This window comes from Amblyomma mixtum, chromosome 4 (assembly GCF_055824585.1).
Source record: "Amblyomma mixtum isolate Tamu chromosome 4, ASM5582458v1, whole genome shotgun sequence".
Classification (NCBI taxonomy): domain Eukaryota; kingdom Metazoa; phylum Arthropoda; class Arachnida; order Ixodida; family Ixodidae; genus Amblyomma; species Amblyomma mixtum.
In genome coordinates, this window is record NC_143015.1 from 30,291,604 (window position 1) to 30,314,394 (window position 22,791).

The 22,791-nt window shown below is 42.1% G+C and overlaps 1 protein-coding gene across 1 annotated transcript; it reads left to right on the forward strand.

Moving 5' to 3' along the window:
* Positions 1 to 3,443: 3,443 nt before the first annotated feature.
* On the forward strand, positions 3,444 to 18,456 carry LOC149346062 (uncharacterized). Its single transcript, XM_089541242.1, has 13 exons — positions 3,444 to 3,688; positions 8,005 to 8,093; positions 10,037 to 10,331; positions 12,918 to 13,005; positions 13,066 to 13,136; positions 13,539 to 13,586; positions 13,712 to 13,756; positions 13,882 to 13,926; positions 14,222 to 14,269; positions 14,667 to 14,714; positions 15,300 to 15,373; positions 16,772 to 16,994; positions 18,317 to 18,456. Exons 1-13 carry the CDS (start codon positions 3,505 to 3,507, stop codon positions 18,424 to 18,426), a joined length of 1,368 nt encoding a protein of 455 aa, XP_089397368.1. The 5' UTR covers positions 3,444 to 3,504; the 3' UTR covers positions 18,427 to 18,456.
* The last annotated feature ends 4,335 nt before the right edge of the window (positions 18,457 to 22,791 follow it).

The window sequence follows — 22,791 nt, forward strand, 5'->3', positions numbered from 1 at the left end:
CCCAATGGCCCAGTAATGAACACTACAAAAACTAATATTTCGTAATTAACAGGCGCCCTTTTAAAAGTAAATATGTTTTGAAAAAAAAATGTTTTTGCTTAAACACTATAAGAGGTTTTTAATGGCATTTCAGAAAAGTGAAACCTTTTATTGACGTCGTGTGTCGTCGCATTTTCACTACTATGGGTTTTGCACACTGCGTTCGCGCGAAAGTCGTCTGCGCACACACGAACAGCGTTTTCGGAATGAAACGTCTCAGTAGTGCCACTCCGTGTTCCCGAAAAACTACAACTGCCCCGCAACAAGTAGCTCACCGCCCCATGATGCTTTGAGCGTCCATGGTAGCTGAAGGGCAGCGCCGCCAGCTTTCCCTCTAGGTAATAGTAAGAAACTCTATGGTGCAAAAGCGATCTTCCCGCCATCATGCCGCCACCACGTGCAGTGTTGCCACCTCTATTTCCGAGCATTCCACCAAAATGTTTTCAAAAATTCGCTAATAATCCGCTAAACATTTTTGGAAAACACCAAAATATCTGCTAATATGTACTGCGATGCTAGATGTAAAAATACTTGCACTGCGTCTTTCCTTTGATGTGATCAAAAAAAGGGATTCCTTAAGCAAAAACGAAACCCCACGAATTTCGATGGAGGCGAAATATAATAGAAGCCCGCGTACTGTGCGATGTCAGTGCACGTTAGAGAACCTCTGGTCCCCTGTTGGTCGAAATTTCTGGAGCCCTTCACTACGGCGTCTCTCATAGCCTAGTCGCTTTGGCACGTTAAACCCCATAAACCAAACTAAACCAAACCAGAATGCGCATCGCCGTTTGAAGCGGCGTCTGCTTGTGCGCGTATCACAACCAGCCATGAACATGAGGTCAAGGATAAGGTGGCATATTTTATCCCGCAACTGTGGCTAGGAGGAAAGAGCATTTTCTTCAAGCGTTCAGTCAGATTATTTTTTGAGCAACATTCGTTGGCAGCGTCCAGGGCAGCTTGTACCGCATCGTTCCTGCGAGCGTTCCTGCCAGTAATTTTGTTTAAAGGCGTGAGTAAAGAAAACCAAACATAAGTAGGCTGTAAGGTAATCCTGTTCTCCTCAAATACACAGTCCGAAATAACCCATATAAAAAGTACTCCACAAGGGCCATTCTTCATAGGTTTATTTTACCGGGCGCTTCAGCGAACACTTCCGAAATTTTTACATTGCCTCGCGCATCGCATGTTCCTTGCACGAACAGGGACTGGAATGTTGTTACAAGTGACGACATTGCTTCACTGTGGTTAATGACATACATTGACAAATATTTTGATACTGATATGTCAGTTGATTCGTCAACAATGATTCTGTATTTGCTGTTGCCAATGTCTGATGAAAGGTCCTCTTTAAAGTGCGGGTACAGAACATTTTAACCACTGCAGCGCATTTTGTCCTCTTCATTCGGCAGTCTCTGGCAGCCGCACTGTCTGGGAATGATTTCTTGATGCATTCTGCCAGATGGTCGGCAGTGCTGCAGTGTTCAGCTATGAACAACGCGGCCCTGCCCTCGAGATCTGCTGTGCTCACGGCATTGCTTTCAGTTCTTTTTGGGAATGTAATCTGCTGACGGGCCCAATATGCTAGTATCATTCTGGTGCTTTTTTGTATCTTTGTGAGCCTTCAGTTCGTTGTACTTGGATCCGAGTTGGCACCTGCAAAACTTACATTCAGCAACCTTCAATCCATTGTGTGTTTTCTTGCAGAGGAGCCAGCTGCTCAGACCCCGGTCTTTAAGCCATTCGTCTCGAAACTTTTGAGCGTACTTCACTTTCGGCGTTTTTGCCATGATATCTCCCATGCTCGTGCGCACCGTTTGGGATAGGTTATTTTCTGCCGCAGCGTCACAGTCAATGCCGATATACAGCCGGGTGTTTCACCTAAGACTTTCTGCAATTTTTAAAAATAAGCTATTTGAATTAGATGCGCGCTTTTTCTGGCATAGCATTGTCAGTGGTGTAGTACATCATAATGCAGCTAAGACGTGCTAACTAGCAGGCTTGTTAACCAATATTTAATAGTTAACTTTTAAACTATTACCGTTAGGCTCCTTAATTAATTAATGAGAGGCACGTAGGCCACCGTAAGTAATGTCCATATCCGTTTTTAGAATTTCGAGAACGCGATTATCCTCGGCGCTGTGGCCCAACAAATTTTGGCTATCTCGACGAGTTAGGTTCACTGGAGAGGTTGCTTTGCCTGCAAGCTTCTCAACCCGCATGTATTTTGGCGCGATGTAGGCGAAATTTGTTGGGCCACAGCGCCAAGGGTAATCGCGTTTTCGAAATTCTAAAAACTGATATGGGTATTACTTACGGTGGGCTACATGCCTCTCAATAATTAAGGAGCCCAACGGTAATAGTTTAAAAGTTAATTATTAAATGTTGGTTAACAAGCCTGCTAGTTAGCACGTCTTAGCTGCATTATGATGTAGTACACCACTGACAATGCTATGCCACAAAAATCGCGCATCTAATTCAAATAGCTTATTTTTAAAAATTGCAGAAAGTCTTAGGTGAAACACCCTGTATACAAAGCGGACTGCTTTATTCTGCTCAAAGAAGCAAGGAGGAAGCACTGAGTAAGCGTTCAAAGTGTATAGAGTGACTGATTTTTTTTTTTTTTTTAAGATGCTGGTTCCGAAGTAATCTGCGAGATAGGGTGTAGCAAAGTGACCGAGGCGCCTAGGCGCCTTTCACCGCGCCTCGCAGGGTCGATGCATGGTGTCATGCATAGAATCAGCTGAAACCCTACAGCAGCCAGGTGCGGAGAGGCGCAAGCTACGAATCTCTCCGTGGGCTTGTTCGAGGCGCGCCATTATAGTGTACTAATTCTAGTACACTATTGCCATGCAACGGCCCACGCCAACTGGCCACACCAACGAGCCAGCGGCCGGCACCGCTGATAAATTCCCTTCCTCGCACATAACCCGCCGGCCACTATTTTTTTACTGAAGCCTACGAAGAGAATTGCTCATTTCGTTCAGATCCACTTCACGTCCTGAAATCCGCTAAAACAATGAGACCCACGAAATAAAGATTCAAAATCCGCTAAAAAATCTGCTAGCCGCTAGACGAACATTTTTCCCGCTAAGAGGCAACAAAAGTCACTTAATTTAGCGGGAAAATCGCTAAAATGGCGACACTGAATTCTGCATGTACTTCGTATGAATTTCGAAGTCGAAATAAAAAATCATAAACTATTTGAGCAAGGTTGCTTGGACATTTTGCCTTTTTGTGCATAAAAGCACGCATGTATATACGAGTACAGCTATAAATTATAACAGCACGTTTTACGTGGGAAAAATACTTGTATGGTGGCACTATATTTTGCTGCGCATGATGCATGAAAGCCTATGCACGCCTTATAGTTTTGTCCGCGTAGTTGAGATGCGTCCATTGCCAAATCAAGGCGCGTCGCGTTGCGAACTTAGTGCGCATTTGCGGTTCGTTTTAATTGTTCCCGAAATGTTCGTCTACTGTGAGTACGTGTGTGATCATACAACTGCTGTTGTTGAACACACTAAAGTTCAGTCATTTGAACCAAAGAACGTCGCGGATTTCGATCCGGGAAAAAACTACAGCGTCTACTGGTGCGGCGACGACTTCACCGCTGGCGGTTACTACGATGCCAGAATCATACACATGACAGGTAAGTCGCCAAAAGGCCATCCATTATATTTTTTTTTCTGCGGCTGAACAACTTTTTGCGGTGTTAGGAAGGTGTATATACAAGCGCGTGCCCTAAGTATGCATGACTTCCGCACCTGTGCGCGCGCTGCTCTACGCAACGACACAACCGTCTTGAGAGCTCAAAATGGAGCACTTTCGGGGATCCATTGGCTATATTATAGATATTTGTCGCTTCGTCAAGGGCTCGTGAAAATATTTTGAGGCATGACAAGTTTGGCGATTTTAACTACCCTGACATCGACTGGCAGAACTTATCTAGCTCTGAAATAACATGCCATGCAGAGGCAAAGAACTTTATCGAAATGTGTCTAAATTTTAACCTTACCCAATTAGTATCACAGCCAACCCGTGTGACACAAGAATCAGCAAACACACTCGACCTGATATTAACCAATAGCCCCGAAAAACTAACATCTATCAGTTTTCTTCCGGAAATCAGTGACCACAAAGTCATACATGCTCTATTTTCATTTCACTCTACTAAAAAACAGACATCTGAAAAAACAATACGTCTATACGATAAAGGAAACTACAACGCAATAACTGAAGATCTTAGCACTTTTTTTCCCGAATATGAATCCGCATTTCACACTCGCTCAATTCATGAAAACTGGTCAATCTTCAAGAACAAATTAAACAGTCTAACTGATACGTTTGTCCCGACGATTACTTTTCACACTAACCGCAATAAACCCTGGTTTGCTCGGCCCTTAAAACGACTAGAAAACAAAAAGAAACGATTTTTTCGCTCCGCCAAACGCATAGACACACCTGCCGCATGGGAAAAATATTACCAAATCGAAAAATTATACTTACATTCCGTTCGTGATGCCAAGCACTCATTTTATCACCACGACTTACCAAACCTACTAATAAGCAACCCAAAGCAATTTTGGCAGGTCCTAAATCCTACGCACCGTTCCCATATTACGTTAACGAATGACTTGAATGAACCTGTTTCTGATAACAACTGTGCAGATGTTTTTAACAATGCATTCGCAACTGTCTTCACCACCGAGTTTGACGCGCCTCCACACTTATCATCCTTTAACTTGGAATCCTTCATGCCGGCTATCGCCTTTAGCGAAGAAGGCATCTCATCCATAATTCATAATATGAAACTGTCGTCTGCAGCTGGTACAGACCTAATTAATTCAAAACTTTTGAAGAACGTGAACACTATTTGCGCAGCCTATTTATGTCTTCTTTTTTCACAGTCACTGTCTTCAGGAATCATTCCAGCTGACTGGAAACAGGGCAAGGTCGTTCCAGTCTACAAATCGGGTAACAGAGACTCACCTTTGAATTACCGCCCTATTTCCTTAACTAGCGTACCGTGTAAAATAATGGAGCACGTCATATACTCACAAATCATGAACTTCCTTGACGCAAACGAATTTTTCCATCCTTCACAACACGGATTTCGCAAGGGCCTCTCATGCGAAACCCAACTAGCACTCTTCCTTCATGACTTACATGCTAATCTCGACCGTAACATGCAGACCGATGCTATTTTTCTAGATTTTGCGAAAGCCTTTGACAAGGTCCCTCACCGCCGACTATTACTAAAACTTTCGCAGCTCAACCTACACGCTAATATTTTAAAATGGATTGAAGAATTTCTAACTAATCGTTCGCAGTCTGTCTATGTTAACGGCCACCTGTCTAAGTCCGTCCCAGTAACATCCGGTGTCCCACAAGGATCTGTCCTTGGTCCCCTTTTATTCTTAATATATATTAACGACTTGCCCATGCATGTTTCCAGCAGCATTAGAATGTTCGCCGATGATTGTGTCATTTACCGTACCCTTAACAATCGCGATGATCAACACACCCTTCAGGCAGATCTTAACAGTGTATTAAATTGGTGCAATAATTGGTTGATGTCCCTTAATCCTACTAAATGCAAACTCATGTCTTTTTCTCGTCGTCGCAACCCTTATCGTTTTTATTACTCTGTTTCTGATACACCGATTGAGCTAACAGAATCGTATAAATATCTGGGAATCACCGTCTCTCCTGATCTCTCATGGCGCGCTCATATCAGTAACATCATTTCAGCATCAAATAAAACACTAGGTTTCCTGAAGCGTCACCTCCGTCTTGCCCCACCTGAGGTAAAGCTGCTCGCGTACAAATCATTGGTAAGACCAAAATTAGAATATGCATCCGCCATCTGGAACCCACATCAAGTATATCTAATCACTGCATTGGAATCTGTTCAAAATCGTGCCGTCCGGTTCATTCATTCCTCATACTCGTACGACACCAGTGTTTCAACTTTGAAAGTGAAATCCGGATTGCCACTCCTTTCATTTCGTCGCCGCATCGCTAGCCTCGCTCTTTTTCACAAGTTTTTTTATTCTTCCCTGAATCAAGCACCGTACATCACAGCCGCAGCACGCATATCTCACCGCACCAGTCATCCACTGCAAGTTGCACGCCCATCGTCGCACACTACTACTTTTTCTGCATCGCTCTTTTCGCGAACAGCTTCAGACTGGAACGGCCTTCCCTATGACATCGTCGTCATCGCTTCGCCATCTGTTTTTCAAGCGCGTGTAACAAATCATCTTCAATGTTAATCATTGCTGTTTTTCAAGTGTATTCCCACCCCTTATGTAACACCCCCTGAAAAGGGGGCCTTTAAGGAATAAAACTGAACTGAACTGAACCACGCAAAGCGCGCAAGTTGAGGTCGCGGGAAGCGGCGAATGGAAAACATGTGCTCTAAAGTTTCGATTTCTCTTTTTTTTTTGTAATTCTCGTATCTTCACCTGTCTTCTAGCGAATAATTATAACGAAAGGTTGCGAAGTTCATAAAATGACTTGTTTTCTCATGCGTAGTTGTCTAACATTGTCAACGAATTGCGCTTCTGATACCCCGCCGGTGCCTCCCGGTGCCGGTGCCGCCGGTTCCGCGGGTCGCGGTGCCTCGTGTATTTCGCGGGTTTCTGCTCGTGTTTTTAATTTTATTTCAGTGAGTATTGGGCTTCATGTATAAGAAAAAAATGGCTTTATTGCACACAACAAGGCTTTGTGTACTACTAATTATACACTTGTATACTTCCTTCCTAACTATTGATGTCCCGGGGAGGACTATATGAGGGTATTAGTTTTAATGACTGAGTAACTGTTGCAGCTAGCGGAGCGTAAAATCCAAATGTGAAATCATCATACAAAGTTTTATGTAGTATGTATGTATACACGTATATATATTAAATTAAGGTATATTTTATAAATAATGGTAATAGTTTTAACTGCCATCCCTGCTGAAAAAAGTTCTATGTTGCAATAAACTCATACAGTTTATCATACAAATATCATAGACTTATCATACAAATCATAGAAAATTATCATAGAAATGTCATACGTTTCTATAAATCATAGTCATCATAGAGATGTCATAGAATATCATACAAATTGTACGATATATCATTCAGATTGCATGATATTCTATGATGAAGCCTCTATGAGGTTATTGCATCATAGAAGTTTTTTTCAGCAGGGATGCCCTCCTTGAGGCAAAACGCTGTGGGGTACATGTTGCTATAGTGGCTCAGCAGAGCATGTGTTTCTCTGTTTTTAGTGTTTTATAATTTATTACCATACAGAGTTCTTGCCCTCAAGGCAGGACAAAAGGAGGGGATATGTGCTCAACCTCAAACACTAAAATGAAGTGTGTATGGGCTTAGAAAGTGTAATCTGGCTTTTACTGCTTAAGACGTTAATTAATGTGTCTTAAACTAATTCTTGCTCAACAAAGGACATATGAATGCAGCGTGAAGTACCGCAGCTGTGCCCTCTTGGTTTGAGCATCCAACTTGCGTGCAAGCGGTGTTGGGTTCAATCCCCATACAGTGCCCCCAGGTACTCAGAGATGATGCAGTGTGTGCAAGGTTTCCCTTGGCCTGGTGTTTGGCATATGTGCGGTAAAATGCTCGAAAAATGTGTCTCTAATTGCACCTTCAGTAGACGAAAATTCCTTGTGCCATGGTGCTCTTTGGACAAAGCTGCCTTTAAACCAGTAAGATCTGCAATCATCATCATCTGATAAGCTGCATACAGTATGATTGCAGTAGACGGAGAGGAACTTGTACACAGAATTCGCGGATGCAGGTTTGTTCCATTACAATACAAAAAAAATGAACATTTTGTAAAGGTTGTGTGCATATCAGATTGGAAAAATTCAAAATAATATGCAGTGCAGCTCCATGATACATTCTTAACCTTTTATCAATGCACATTGCTTCTAACTTTCTATGTGCTGTGCAGAATCAAAGGAGGAAATGGACATCTACAATGAAAAACGACACCGAAGACCTCTTATACCACCCGAAGGGAAGAAAAGGACAAAAGGAAAGGTAAAGTCATAGCTTTTAAAGGCTGGTAATATTACTTTCAAATGTGCAGTTTTGCACTGTAAAAGTGTGTGTCTACTTGATGAACAGCTCACAAGGTGGGGCTTGTGACTGGCCTTGAAGACAGATCATTGCCTCCAGATATCCACTTCTATTTCAAGCTGTAAAATATTTGATCCTAAGTAGGTTGTCGGGCAGGTGAGTTACATTTATTGAAAGCAGTGTTAAAAAATATGGACATGGGAAGAAGGTGTACACATGAAGATGAACGGACAGCTAATCTATATTCCCGGACTGCTCCACATTAAATACACTGCCTACTAGGATGCCGTGCTGACATTTAGTATGCTCCTTTCCCCACACACTCTTCCACGTGATTCCTGGCTCAACTTGGATCAGCTTGCAAGGTCAGCTGACCTTTGTGCACCAGGCTAGCAGCCTTCTTAGGGGTTGACTCTGAGTGACCAAACACAGTTCTACTGGGTCATTCCATGCCAAGCACCCCAGACGTTGCACACAGCCATCTACAGTTTGTTCAAAAATATTCATGGCAAGTTATGCCAATGTGTCTAATCAAAGCCTGAAACATTTTCGTTGAAAAAATTTATTTGTGAGGTCAGTGCAGTTTGAACATTTAGAGAAGGCTTTAATAAAAACACTTATAGTCGGATACAACTTAAGTCTGCAGTGAAGCTCCGCCCATATATTTAGCCTCCGCGCACAGAGTTCCTCCACGACAAAAAAGTAGTCCGCTGCTTAAACGTTTCTGGTTAAATAAACAAAAAGCTTATCACACGAAAAAAATTATGACCTTTTGAATTTTGATATGGGGATTGTTTGATAAAGTCAAACATTCAAGCTGATTTCGTTTACTGTTCCGTTTACAAAAGTCAGGCTGATTTTGTTTCTGTTCCAATTGGAAAGCGGCGACTGCGGTCCAGTGTTAGCAACTGCTGTTTTTTTAAGTTGTATTCTACTGTAATATTAACATTTGGAAAATAATAACATTTAGAAAAGATTAATCATCATCATCAGCCTGCCTACGCCCACTGCAGGGCAAAGGCCTCTCCCATGTCTCCCCCCCCCCCCCCAAAAAAAAACTGCCTGTCGATGGAACTGCATAACCAGGCCTGAAGTGCGGCCTGATCTCGGTGACCAGAACCGACAACGCACTTCCTCACCAGAGCAGGATTTGGCCACCCTGGGGTAGTACTTGGCCACAACCTTCTGTGAACAAACCAATTAAGAGAAAAGATTAATGAAAAACAAATTTTTAGAAAACACTCCACAATTTTTTCAGTGACATTTGCGCAGATTCTGGCTTTCGACATAAATCAGAGCGTATAGGTTTTTACGGCTCAAATCTTTTTTTTTAATTAAAGAAAATATGAAAATGCACCATTTCTGCTGTTTTTTTCTGCTGCTTTCGCAAATTCAGAAATAGCCGTTTGGCTTCTCTAGATGTCTAGAACTTATAACCAATGTTACAGGTGATGAAACTGTGTACATTGAAGGAAGAAAAATACTAAGGTTGCAAAAAAGTGCATTTTGAGCCAAAAACACTGGTTAATTTCACCCTGAGGTGATCCAAGTAAAAATACAAACAATGACAGGTTACATAGAACAATTTATTGCCTTTCATTTCTTACATTTTAATCGAGGTAATTTTTGTTTAAAGTGAGAAAAGAATTTTTGAAGTTGAGCTCTTGCGTCGGAAGTTGCAAGTTGCAGATATCGGAGAATTGCTACCTGCACTTGGACCTGTGAAGAGCCACATGTGGCTCGCGACCTACAGTTTGCCCCCCCCCCCCCTCCCCCCTGTACTAGTGCATTGCACAACTTTCCCCATTATGCTGTGGCATGCTGCTGTCAGGATTAATCCTGATGGATTGCATATTTTGGTGTGCTCAACAGTTCAGCAGGAAATTTTGATTGCGCCTATTCAGTTGCAGGTGACAAAGTCAGCAAAAAAGCTACGGCTTGATGTGCAGCGCCAACAGGAGCTGCAGTTGATTGAGGAGGCAGTGGTGGATGGAGCCGTCGACATGGTTCCTGTTGGATTGCACAACGAGCTGAAGCGCAAAACAGAGGCCCTGGAGATTGAACTGGCTGCGTTGAAGCAAGCAAGGGGTGACCAGCCAGCTACAGCTGAATTTGAAGCTCTTAAGGACGAAGTTGGACAGCTCCGTATTCTGAATATGGAACTGCAGCGCAGCCTTACTTCCAAGCTCTTCGATGCTGGTAAATCCTCTTGAAAAGTTAGCTTCTTTGCAGCTGTTATGTCTTGATGCAGAGCATACTTTCAGATCCATCTACAGAATCATGTGTAGTGTGAAACAATTTTTTGTTTCCCCCACACAGACACACACTTGTAAATGTGTTGTGAAGATGGTGGGGGGAACAGGTACTTCTAAACTTCTGAAATCCATCATAGCTGTGTGGAGGGATGCTTGTTGCTGTCGTGATTGCTTCCTCAAATTTCCAGTTAACTCGCTGGCTATAAGTTTCCAAAAAGACAGGAAGAGGATAGGCAGCTGGTCTGTGCAAAGAACCCTCGGTGTATCATGTGCCTTTTAACTCAACGGGAGATCATTAAGCATTAAAAAAGAATTTAATATCTTTTTTTCTTTTTTGAGGCAGGCCAGGTTTTTTCATTCATCGGAAATTTTTGTTTCTGCATGTGCTCATCGCGTTCAGAATATATATCAGTGCATGCTCTACCTATTCATTCATTCAATATCTTAGCTAGCGGAAGCTTCCTTAATTTCTTAGCTTTCATTTTCACTGCACATTAAAAAAACAGGGTCGAATATGCATGACTTTGGTAGCGCACATTAATGGCATGCCAGCACACAGTTCGGCACTGCTTATGTCAACAAAAGTTGAAAAGGAGGCTAGCTGATGGTGGACGCGCATTGCTAAGTGGCCAAGTGAAATCTTAGTGCATTATGAAACAGTAATCTGCAGTATTCTTGTTGGGAGCTCAGAAGAAAGCGCATGTTTCGCTTCTATTTAGGCCATTATAAGCTGATGAGCTGCATTACAGAAATGATCTAGTGTTTTATGTAGCCCTTCGTGCTGAGTACCAGATTTCCATTGCGTATAAAGAACAATTGCATTGTTTTCAGTGAAAATTGAATCTTAGCCTCTTCACTGGTATGTTGTTGTTAATTTGGCAGCAAAGGACATAATTATTGCTGGTAAAATCAGATTGGAAATCTTTCCACTGGCTGATTCAAACTTTTGAAGTCTTTGCTGAAAAGGACAGGTTGCCACCGTATTGAAGTTAATGATGGTCTAGCATATCCTCTTAGATGCGCGCAATAAAATTGATGTTGATACACATGCTTCATTCATGAGAACGGCCAGTGATGGCTACACCTGTATTTCGTTTCTAGGTTCTAGCTTATGAAAGCTTTGTTTTCAGTTTGTTTTGAACACGCTACCGTACTGATACAGGTGAACTTAAATTTTTGTTTTGCGTCCCTTTAACATATTCCTCATAGATATTTCTTTGCTTCTAATTTAGGAAGACTACAAAAAAAAAATGAAACTAACATCTATAAGTGCTGAATATTGTTCCTCGTTCATGCATTATAACTGCAGTGCAGTAGAATAAACAAGGTGTAACCATTCTACAGTGCTGTTGTTTGGAAGATGCAGTGTGCCCACAACCATGCAGTGCCGGCACCAAAAAAAAATGTTCTAAAATAGGCTAGCTGCGGCTGTCACAGGACTGAGCTGATTAGAAATCAGTGAAAAAGGTCTGATTTTTCCATGTGCATAGCTAGGCTTTTGATCATAAACAGGAAGCCTGAGTATGTCATAGAAGTTGCCAGACTGAAGCAGGAAGGTTAGCATTGTATTGAACAAATAACCCAGCCACAGGACGAAGGACAGGGAAGAGACAAGGTGCACACTGCGACTGAAACTAACAACTGTGCAGCAAGTTTTCTTGGGAGATGGATGTGCTTCATTAGAACACTGTTGTTAGTTCCAGTTGCAGTGTGCGCCTCGTCCCTTCCCTGTCCTTCAGCGCTTGCCTGGGTTATTTGTTCAATACAGTGCACCAGCTGACCCAGATCGCAGCTTTTCTGCTAAAGTATGTACCAGTACTGCAGCCTGTGAACCATGGAATTATCCCTCCTGCGGCCTCAGTGTTGCAGAGTAGGCAAGGCAGATTTCGTTTGCAAACAGTATCCAACATCAGGAGTTCAGTTTCATGACACGCAGGTACTGCTTGCAACTATAGCAGAGATTTGGATAGCATCGTGGAAGGCGACAAGCTGGATAACGTGGAAGTAAACTCTTGTATACAGGTAAAAAAAAAAGAGTTGTATGAAGAAACCTAGCAAAGATTATCGGTAGCGTTGCATTGCTGTTTGTAAAGCCGATACAATTTCTTCCAGTGTCGTGGCACTGGTGAACATTGCCATAGGGGACAATAAATTTTTACCTTTTCTCTAAACTCTACTTCAGAGAAAATTTGTTGTTCGATACGGCAATGTTTACTGAATTATGACGTTGGAAGTAATTGTATGGGCTTTCCAAATAACAAGGTAATGCTATCAGTAATCTTTTCTCGGTATTAAGTTGCGCTGTGAGCAAAATCATTAAGTGCCAGCTCACTGGCCTGTGTTTGATGAATTTATGTGATACCTGATTGGCACTAATATCCTCAGGTATAGGAAGCTGGAGTAATGAATTAACAGAAGTGTTTTAGGCAACTAAACTTATGTACTTAAAAACCGAATTATTCACTCTTATGTGCTATGATATGTAAGGGGGAAAGAAGGGATTACTTTTAAATTTATTTTTCTTTTTCAGAAGTGAGGCTGATATATGCAGCTGCCTCTGATCTTCCACTGAATATTGTGTATCAGCCCGCACTAGATAGTACGGAGAAGAATGGTAAGTAATTATTTGTCCACTTGCATTCTTTTACTTTCCTAAACTGATTTGAATGCCTCTGAAGCTCTTTACTTGTAATATCTGCAGGACAAGCCTCGGCGAGCGTTGCATCCCCACAGTGCCAAGTTCAGCATGGTAAGGTGTATACATTCTAAACACGTATTGGTTTGTTGACATGTGGTTTGCTGGTGGCAGTTTCATGACATTTCAGGACGTGTGTTTGTAAGCAGAATCTGTAAACTTCTTGAACCTAGGGAGAGAACACTGTTTAGTTGAACCGGGTCAATTTGAGAGTTATCAGAATGATAGAGCACCGTTGCATTACCATGTAGGCTGACACAGATGCTATGCTTAACTCCTTGAAAGTGAGGCTAAAATGAAAGTGCTGACGTAAGTATACCTTTCACTGGCGAGACTTTGCACAGCTGCTTTGTCTGATGTGGCCGTGCAACAGTCGGAAGTACTGGCATGCCTTACTGCAAATAATTATGGAAGAGAAATTCCTCTGCAGCTCCTTATAACTTGCTGTTCCTGCAGGACAAGCCTCGGCGAGCACTGCTTCCCTGGAGAGCCCAGGTCTGCTTGGTAAGATACTTTATCATGTTTTGGGTTTAGTGATCTGACAGTTTAGCGCTGTTTTGGATCGTAGTCGTATGTTGGGAGAAAAAAGCCTCGGTAGTTGGCTAACTTATTACTTGTTGCACCTACAGGACAAGCTTCAACGAGCACTGCTTCCCAGAGCCCAGGTCTGCTTGGTAAGATACTCTTTCATGTTTTGGGTTTAGTGATCTGACAGTTTAGCGCTGTTTTGGATCGTAGTCGTATGTTGGGAGAAAAAAGCCTCGGTAGTTGGCTAACTTATTACTTGCTGCACCTACAGGACAAGCTTCAACGAGCACTGCTTCCCAGAGCCCAGGTCTGCTTGGTAAGATACTCTTTCATGTTTTGGGTTTAGTGATCTGACAGTTTAGCGCTGTTTTGGATCGTAGTCGTATGTTGGGAGAAAAAAGCCTCGGTAGTTGGCTAACTTAGTACTTGCTGCACCTAGAGGACAAGCTTCAACGAGCACTGCTTCCCAGAGCCCAGGTATGCTTGGTAAGATACTCTTTCATGTTTTGGGTTTAGTGATCTGACAGTTTAGCGCTGTTTTGGATCGTAGTCGTATGTTGGGAGAAAAAAGCCTCGGTAGTTGGCTAACTTATTACTTGCTGTACCTGCAGGACAAGCCTTGACGAGCACTTCTTCCCTGGAGAGCCCAGGTCTGCTTGGTAAGATTCTCATTGTACTCCCGTGTTGGTTTGGTGATCTGAAAATTTTGGTCTGCTTCAAAATATAGTGTTCATAAGCTGAAGCCGACTCGCCTGGGAAAGTTTGCTTAATGCTTGAAAGCCAATGAGCATCAGACCAATTTGATGTTGCTGAGAATTACTTAGCACCATTGCACGGCCCATGCAGTACGAAAAGAATGCCATGATTAATTCTTTGAAAGCAACAATACATCAAAGCACTTTCTGAAGACTACCTGTTCGTCTTACTGCCAAGGCTTTGCACGGCTTCTTTGCCTGCATTAGCCATGCAACAGTCTGGAGTGCCTGCGTGCCTTATTGCAGGTAATAGTGGAAGAATAACACATCTGGAACTCCTTTTTACTCACTCCATCCGCAGGACAAGCCTCGACAAGTGCTGGTCCCCTGGAGAGCCCAGGTCTACGTGGTAAGATTACTCGATTGTTGGTTTGGTGATTTGGCAATTTTGATCCACTTCAAAATATAGTGTTTATAAGCTGAAGCTGACTTGCCTGGGAGAGTTTGCTTAATGCTTAAAAGCTAATGAGTGTCAAATAATTTTGGTATTTCTCAGTTATTTAGCACCATTGCATTCTCCATACAGTGCGAAAAAATGCTATAACTCCTTTAGAGTGAGAATAAATGGAACGCTTTCAGAAGATTACCATTTCCTCGAATGACTTTCCATGGTTGTTTTGCCTAATATAGCCACGCAACTGTCTAGATTATCTGCACACCTTAGTGCAAGCTTTAACTGAAGAGCAACGCCTCTACAACTACTTTTTACTTGTGTACCTGTGGTACAAGCCACGATGAGCACTGCTTTTTTTTATATCAGTTTCGGAGTAGAGGTACCACATGCAGTGTTTGAATATTCCAGCCCCCATGAAAAAGTTAAGTATATAAGAAGCTATGTTAATTGATCATTTTATGGTTTGATCATCCCTGTGCATGCACATTTTATACTTTTTTTGGTGTTCAAAACAAAAAGTCAATTTTTGTCTTTGGGCAGGAGAAGGAGGCCATGGCCACTGCCCTGTCACTGAAGCTGACATACAAGTGGGCTCTACCAGGGATGATGGAAAAGTAATCACCTTTCTTTTTTACAAGCAAGCATGTAAACATCTGGTGGAGATGGTGTTCCATGGCTCCCAGTTTTACTGTAAGGACTGTGCTTTAAAATATAAAATATCTTGTCAGCTTAAATAGGACGACAAATTTCTTATGGTCTAAAGTAGGCTTTTTGAATTATTATAGATAGATGTGAACAGGTATGCAGACAGCTACAGTATTCATTTTAAATGAGCCTCAGGGGAGCATTTATGGAGGGAGGTGGTGGGGCATTGGTAAATTTCACATAAAGAAAACATGCAGAACACCATTTTTTTTAACAAAAGGCGAAGAAATACATGGCTAAAATGTGACTGCTGCCCCAAGAGAGTGCCGTATATCCGACCCTATGTTAAATTAAGCCTACTCAATAACATTTTGAGTCTGCTTAATTTTTTGTTTAGTTTCAAGATTGCATAGGTCAGGAAGATAGCACCTCTAAGGGAATAACCTGTAGCACAAGCATATTAATTGCTGCTTTTTGATGTGGCAGAAGACTTCAAGCTGCTAATTGGGTGCTTGCAAGGAGAGTTAATTTGTCATACTGAACTGCTGTTTCTTGTGAGCAGTAAATTTACAAAAGCCTCTCCTGCATTTCTAACCTGCTCTCAGGCACTTTAGTTGTGCAGCTGGTAAGCCTGTTCGCAACACAGGTGCATTGATCATGCTTAAACTGCTAACAATATCCAATGTATTGAACAAGTTGCATAAGCCCATGTTATCATCAGTGGTGTGTTAGCTTTGAATATTTTGGGGCCAGATGTAGAATCCACTTTCTCCTTAACTATATTGCTCAAAGACAAATTTAGGCAGTCGTTTTTGCATTCATGTCTAAACTGGAACCGTATTTTTGTAAAGAACCCGTAGTAGCTCTTTCTGATTGACAGCTCAAGCTTTTGTGGAGTATGGAATTTGGAGCAATGTTTTGTCATATTACGCGTTGCTGTTGTTATTGGAGTTTGAAGTCTTATGTGGGCAATACACTAATGTGACGCTTGAAAAAAGTGACAATGCAACACTTTAAAAACTCATAAGGTGTGGTAGAACTGCTTTCATATGGATACTATTGTGATATTCATGACTTCTGCATTTTTTGTGCTCCATACCATGAGACTCAGGAGAAAACAGTTGCCCAGCCTGTCATATTGGCTTTGAGGGGACTATGCAAAAAGTGCTAAATAGCGTGACAGTTTTTGTTTTGCGTCATTGTCAAGTGACCTTAAGTCGCCATCATGTGCTAGAGTACTATGTAATGCTTGATGGTGCTACTGAAAGCTCCTCTGTCAAGGTACTTATAGCCTCAGAGCACAGAAAGAGGTCTGAAAAAAATAGGCCGCAGGAAAGTATTAACAGCTGTGTGCACATATTTTGCAGGTCTATGCTGGAAGCGGTGCCTGGGTGGAGCCACAGGTGTGGACTAGGCTCTTCCAGGCGCCATCCGACTCGATGTTCTGCCGGATGGCGGCTCAGGTGTACTGGAGCACAGAAGAGTTAAAAAACAGGAGTGTGACTGGAACGCTTTCAAACAGAAGCCTGTCTCTGGGCAAGACAGAGCCAAAGCCTGCATTGACGCCGCAGAAGCTGACTTCTCTGAAAGGTGTGTTGACCCTTTGGTGACTCTTTTGCTTTATGTCTAGCGTTGCTCAGTTAGTAAATGGCCACGTAACAATAATTTGGAACCTAAACTTCTCATCATACCTTGTGGGCTGTGAGTTTTGGTACAGAAGGAAAAATGTTTCAATGACTGCACTTCAGGATACAACTTGTCCACAGGTTATTTACAAACACTAGACAAGCAGGAAGCTGTTTGCTGGAACTGGTCACATTAAATGCATCATCATTTGCATCATCGTGTACGTGCAAAGTATGTTAATAAAACTGGAATTAAACAAATTTAAGAAGTCATGACAGACCCATTGTTCAAGGAATTTTCACCACCGGACAACACTGCTTATAGTTCACAGATCCAGAGCTGTGTCCTGTAATTAATGGCAGCTCACTCACTTTTAAAGTTATCATGTGTGCATTTTTTTCAATGCAGAACACTGCGCTATACCACAGCAGTTAATGAAGCTGGTTCTGCAGCAAGCTGTATTACTTAAACTTGTTCTTCTGCGCTTCACTAAGAATTCATTTTATTCTGCCCATAGTTATTATTGAAGCGTTAAATGTTTGTCCGTGGCAGAGCTTACAGAGATACGGAGGAGAAATGGAAGTTGGCCTAGCTGGATGTAGCTCAGCAGTTTGAGATTGAGTTCATATATTTTAAGAAGGCTTCTCATAAATTTGTTGTGGTGTGTGGAATTTAACGTCCCAAGGTTACTCAGCCTATGAGGGATGCTGTAGTAGAGTGTTCTGGAATAATTTTACATCACCAGAAGTGTTAAACCTTTACTGACATCGTCCAGCACATGGACGCCTTTTGCATTTTGCCTTCATCGAAATTGGGTGGCTGCGACTGGGTTCGAGCCTGAATACTCAGGCTCGGTATCTGAAATCCTAACCACTAAGCAACTACAGCTAGTCCTTCTCATGAATATGTCGCAGTCTGCACTGACTACCTAAAAGCCCTTGACCGCGTCGAATCATCTCAGAAAAAAGTTTCTACCTTGCAGAGTAACATGTTGGTGCTTTTATGCTGCCACTATTTTGTCAGTTTATTGTGTAAAATGTATGTTGCCAAAGGCAAAGTGCTACAATGCACTTGTATGAACCACCAGTGGCTATTGTGTTCCAGATTGGGCTGGCCCTTAGTCACAAAGCAATTTTTCATTTGCACTATATGCAACTTTTGAAACTGCAGTCCTTGACTGCATTGGGCTTCTTTGCTTTACTTCTTCTTTTGAGAGTTGCTTGTGGAAATCTTTCTGTAATGCCCCTCAATCCATACATTGCCCTTATTATTTATTCTTTCTGCAGCTTTGTTCCGCCTCTACATGGGGGACACAAGCCCAGAGGAGTCTGCAAAACGGCTGAAAGCGGTGCGCAAGCATCTTGCTCAGAAACTGGGTGATGTACAGCGCAAATAGTGCGCAACATAATAAAGGTGTTCTGTGAAATTTTTTGTGACTGTTATCTAGAGACACACATTTTGCTAAAAAAGTTATTGCACCATTTATTTGCAGCATGCAGAAATAATTTTCCAGTTTATCCAAGTTCTCCTTTTCAAGTATTCAGATAATCGTTTTAAGCTTGTCCAAAGATACCAGCAGGATTGTGTGTTGAAACAACGTGAAGGTGCCATGGTCATGTGTCTGCGTGAGCTTCATGCTCACGGGCCAACAGGCCTTCAGGCATGCACAAAAGCAGGCCAATACCAGTAGGCCGACACCACCAGGCCAATACCAGTAGGCCGATTCCAGTAGGCCGACACCATTAGGTCCAACACCAATAGGCCCGACAGCAATACACCCAACACCAATAGGTCCAACACCAATAGGCCCAACACCAGCAGGCCCGACACCAGCAGGGTCCCAATTTACGGATTGCCAACAGACCTACAGCCTGTTGGATTTTCTGATAGGGTATCGTTGTTTTTCTGTACTCTTTATTTGTTTTCAGGTAAATTAAACACTCAACCCTCCCATTGTCATCTTGAGAAAGTTGGGAAGTTATTGGGAATGTCCGAACCAGCATCCTACATACCACCCTAAACTTTATTTTCCTCTCTGTACCATCAAGAGAGAGAGAAGAAGATCACAGCTCTCACACATACAGTAATGACACGAGAATAGGCGCACAGCAGTAAGGACGCACATTGTACACAACACTTATTCTTGTAATGCAGCATAAAATAATCGCTCTTTTTCAAAGAAAGCTACCAGGCCGTGCTTGCTCCGTTGCGCCGTCTGGGCAAGTATTTTTTGACTGTGCTTTGACACACAAAATGTGTTCTGCTGCTTCGTGCAGTCTCAGAACTGAAACGAACCCCACAGCGACAATTTTGATGGAGAACAAATATAAATATGCTCTTAAAGGGACTAGTTGATTCCTGTTTGAAACGCCAACATATAAGATAATAAGGCTAATTTCATTATGGTGGAGTACTTCCTGGCCTATCTTTCGGCGTTACCACTGAGAAATTTATCAAATTATTAAAGGGTACTGCACGGCATAATGCCGATTCCCACGGGCCTTATGCGACCGAAATGTTCTGTACCTTATTTATTTATTTATTTATTTATTCAAGTACCTACATATCGCCCTGGTGGGCATTACAGTAGGGGGGACGAGGCAGAAAACTGGAACACTTGTCAGCGCCAAAGTTCTAAAGTGTAAACAGTACAGGCATCAAATACATTGTCCTGATGGGCATTGCAGAATTGAGGAACGATAGAAACCCATTTCAAAGCATCAGAGTGATAACAAATACAAGAAACAAACGCGGGCAATCAATAATTGCTCCAAAGTAATAAATAAACACACGCAACATACACGGGTAATCAATCAGTAGACACAAAGGGGAAAAATGAAGAAAGTTACGCGTAATGACTAAGTGCATCGACAAACTTTGCACGATCAGCAGTTTCAACAATGTCAGGACGCAGCTGGTTCCATTTACTGATAGTGCACGGAAAAAACGACTTCTTATAAACAGATGTGCGGGCAAAAATTTCTTTAATCTTTAGGCTGTGATCTCGCCGCTCAGATACATAACTCGGTGTCTGTAAATATCTACTTTTAGCTAACGGTGTTTCGTTGTACAGAACGTCCCGCAAGAATAAAAGGCGAAATCGTTCACGGCGCAGGGAAAGGTCCTCCCAGTTAATCTGACGTTTTATACCGGAGATGCTGCTGGGAAATTGGTAACAACTAGTTACAAAGCGAGCGGCACGATTCTGAATGGCTTCTATACTGTTAATAAGATGCTGTGTGGGAGGGTCCCACACAATACAGGCATATTCAAGAATAGGGCGGACATTGGTAACGTAAAGTGTTTCCCTAACGTTTTGTGGGGCTTGTTTGAAGTTTCTTTTAATAAAGTTCAGAACGCGACCTGCCTTCTGGGTTATACATTGAACGTGATGATTCCATGTTAAGTCTGAAGAAAATGTGACACCTAGGTATTTAGCTTCGTTAACTGACGCGAGAGGCTGACCATCGATGTAATAATTTGACTGCATGAAATTACGCTTTCTGGTGAAACGGATATAAGAGCACTTGGAAACGTTTAGAGACATAAGCCAGTTTTGACACCAATGGGATATTCTATGGAGGTCGGACTGTAAAGCTAATCGATCTGAATCATGTTTAATTTCCCTGTATAAAACACAATCATCAGCGTAGAGCCTGATTTTTGAAGTTATTCCAGTACCAATGTCATTAACGTAAATTAAAAAAAGAAGAGGCCCTAATACAGAGCCCTGTGGTACCCCGGATGTCACAGAAGCGGTAGCAGATTCAGCTCCATTTACGATTACTTTCTGCGAACGGCCAGTTAGGTAATTTTGCAGCCAGAAAAGAATATGCTGAGGTAAACCGAGAGCAGATAGTTTGCAAAAGAGAAGAGCGTGACAAACTTTGTCGAATGCTTTCTGAAAATCAAGGAGAATGCAGTCAGTTTGGAAACCATTATCGAATGAGCTAAATATGTCTTCAGAAAATTCAATTAGTTGGGTAACACACGACCTCCCTGATCTAAACCCATGCTGATAATCTACAAAGAAATTGTTATTATCAAGATGGGAACAAATATTAGTGTAAATTATGTGTTCAAGTGTCTTACAGGAAACGCTAGTTAAGGAAATTGGTCTGTAATTTGAGACGCAGTCCCTCAGTCCTTTCTTATGAATTGGAACTACATTCCCTATTTTCCATTCATGGGGGAGTTCAGTTGTGGCCAGAGATTTTGTGAACAATATGGATAAATAATAAGATATAATGTCTGCACATTATCCTTTGCAGACATTATCCTTTAAAAAAATTATTAATAAGACGGCGACTTCAGCTCGTTGGTGGGTAATTACTGTGAATGAGAGCGCAGAGAGAAGGAACAGAGGCAGCAGACAGGACAGGCATTCACTAAAGACTACAATTTATTAGAAAGAAACACATCAAAAATACTCTTTTCATTTTCACAACCAGGAGCACATGTACAAAACCGAAAAACACACTGATGCGTCAAAAATCTGAATCAAGATTTTTAGTTAACAATCATAAAAATTCAGATGGACACTTTGTTGACCTAAAGTGCGGTGAGACGAAAGCCTTAAGCGCAGTGTTTCTGCTTGTGTCACTGATGTGTGGTTAAGATGTTAAGCTACGCCTCTAAGAGTGGAACGCGACAGCGTCTTGCGACACTGCCAGGGAGTGCACAAAACGCCATCGCCCATTCGGTTCAACGCCTTGTTCGACGGTAAATTGGTTTTTGAGGAAAGGAAATGTGTCTGTGTCGCAAATCTCGGTGGACGACCAAACATTGCGGTAAGGGAAGGGAGGAAGATGGGAGTGAATGAAGACGCTGTATTAGCTAGACGCGCCTTTTTTCATTCCAAACCATCGAACTGGCATGGCGGAGTGGTTAGCGTGCTCGTCTCGCACTCCTGAGACCCTGGTTCGATTCCCCCACTCGACCAATTTCCTACTCGGTTTAATTTATTTATGTGGTCTGACTATAAATGTTAATTAGGCTAATTGGTCTTTAGCATTGTTCTAATGCCATCCATCATGTCCTATCACTCACCTGTCATGTGATGGAACTGTCTAGAATGTTCGACACAATGTCTAGAAACGTCTAATCATTAATTATGGTCAATGATAGTTCATATGACTTGCACATTTCTTGATAATAGTTAATGTATGGTTAGTAATAGTTAACGTGACCTTAACTAGTACACTGATTAATTAGTGTTTGTTAAGGTACAGGCGCAGTGCACAGTCCCGCATGCCGCTTCTTAACTACTACTAATTAACAATGAGTCATTTAGTCATTAGGTACAATGATATAATAAACAAATCCCTTTATATCATGTTCCGATGTCACCATCATCATTATTTATTTACCCTTAAGGACCCTTGGCTCAGGACATTACATAAGGGGGGGGAGCAGTCGTTACATAATACAGTGGTCGGTAACATCAAAAAGAAATACAAAGTGCAGGATTCATGGTCAACATTAGCATTATCAACATTATCAAAAATATGAACATAATAAAGAAACAGCAGCCGAAGATGAACTTGGAGAGAGATTGCACCCGAGTAAGTATCGATTGGTTATTGATCGGCATATGCCCACGTATGGCATGCATCCGAAACGCGGACATATTTGCTAACACGTCGTTGTCACGACGGTATGAGGCATTAAAAGATTTCACCTTAAAACATACAGAGGGAGTGCTCACGTAGGAGTCCATTATCGGGGCAACGAGAGCACTTGGAGACCTCAGGAAAACGAG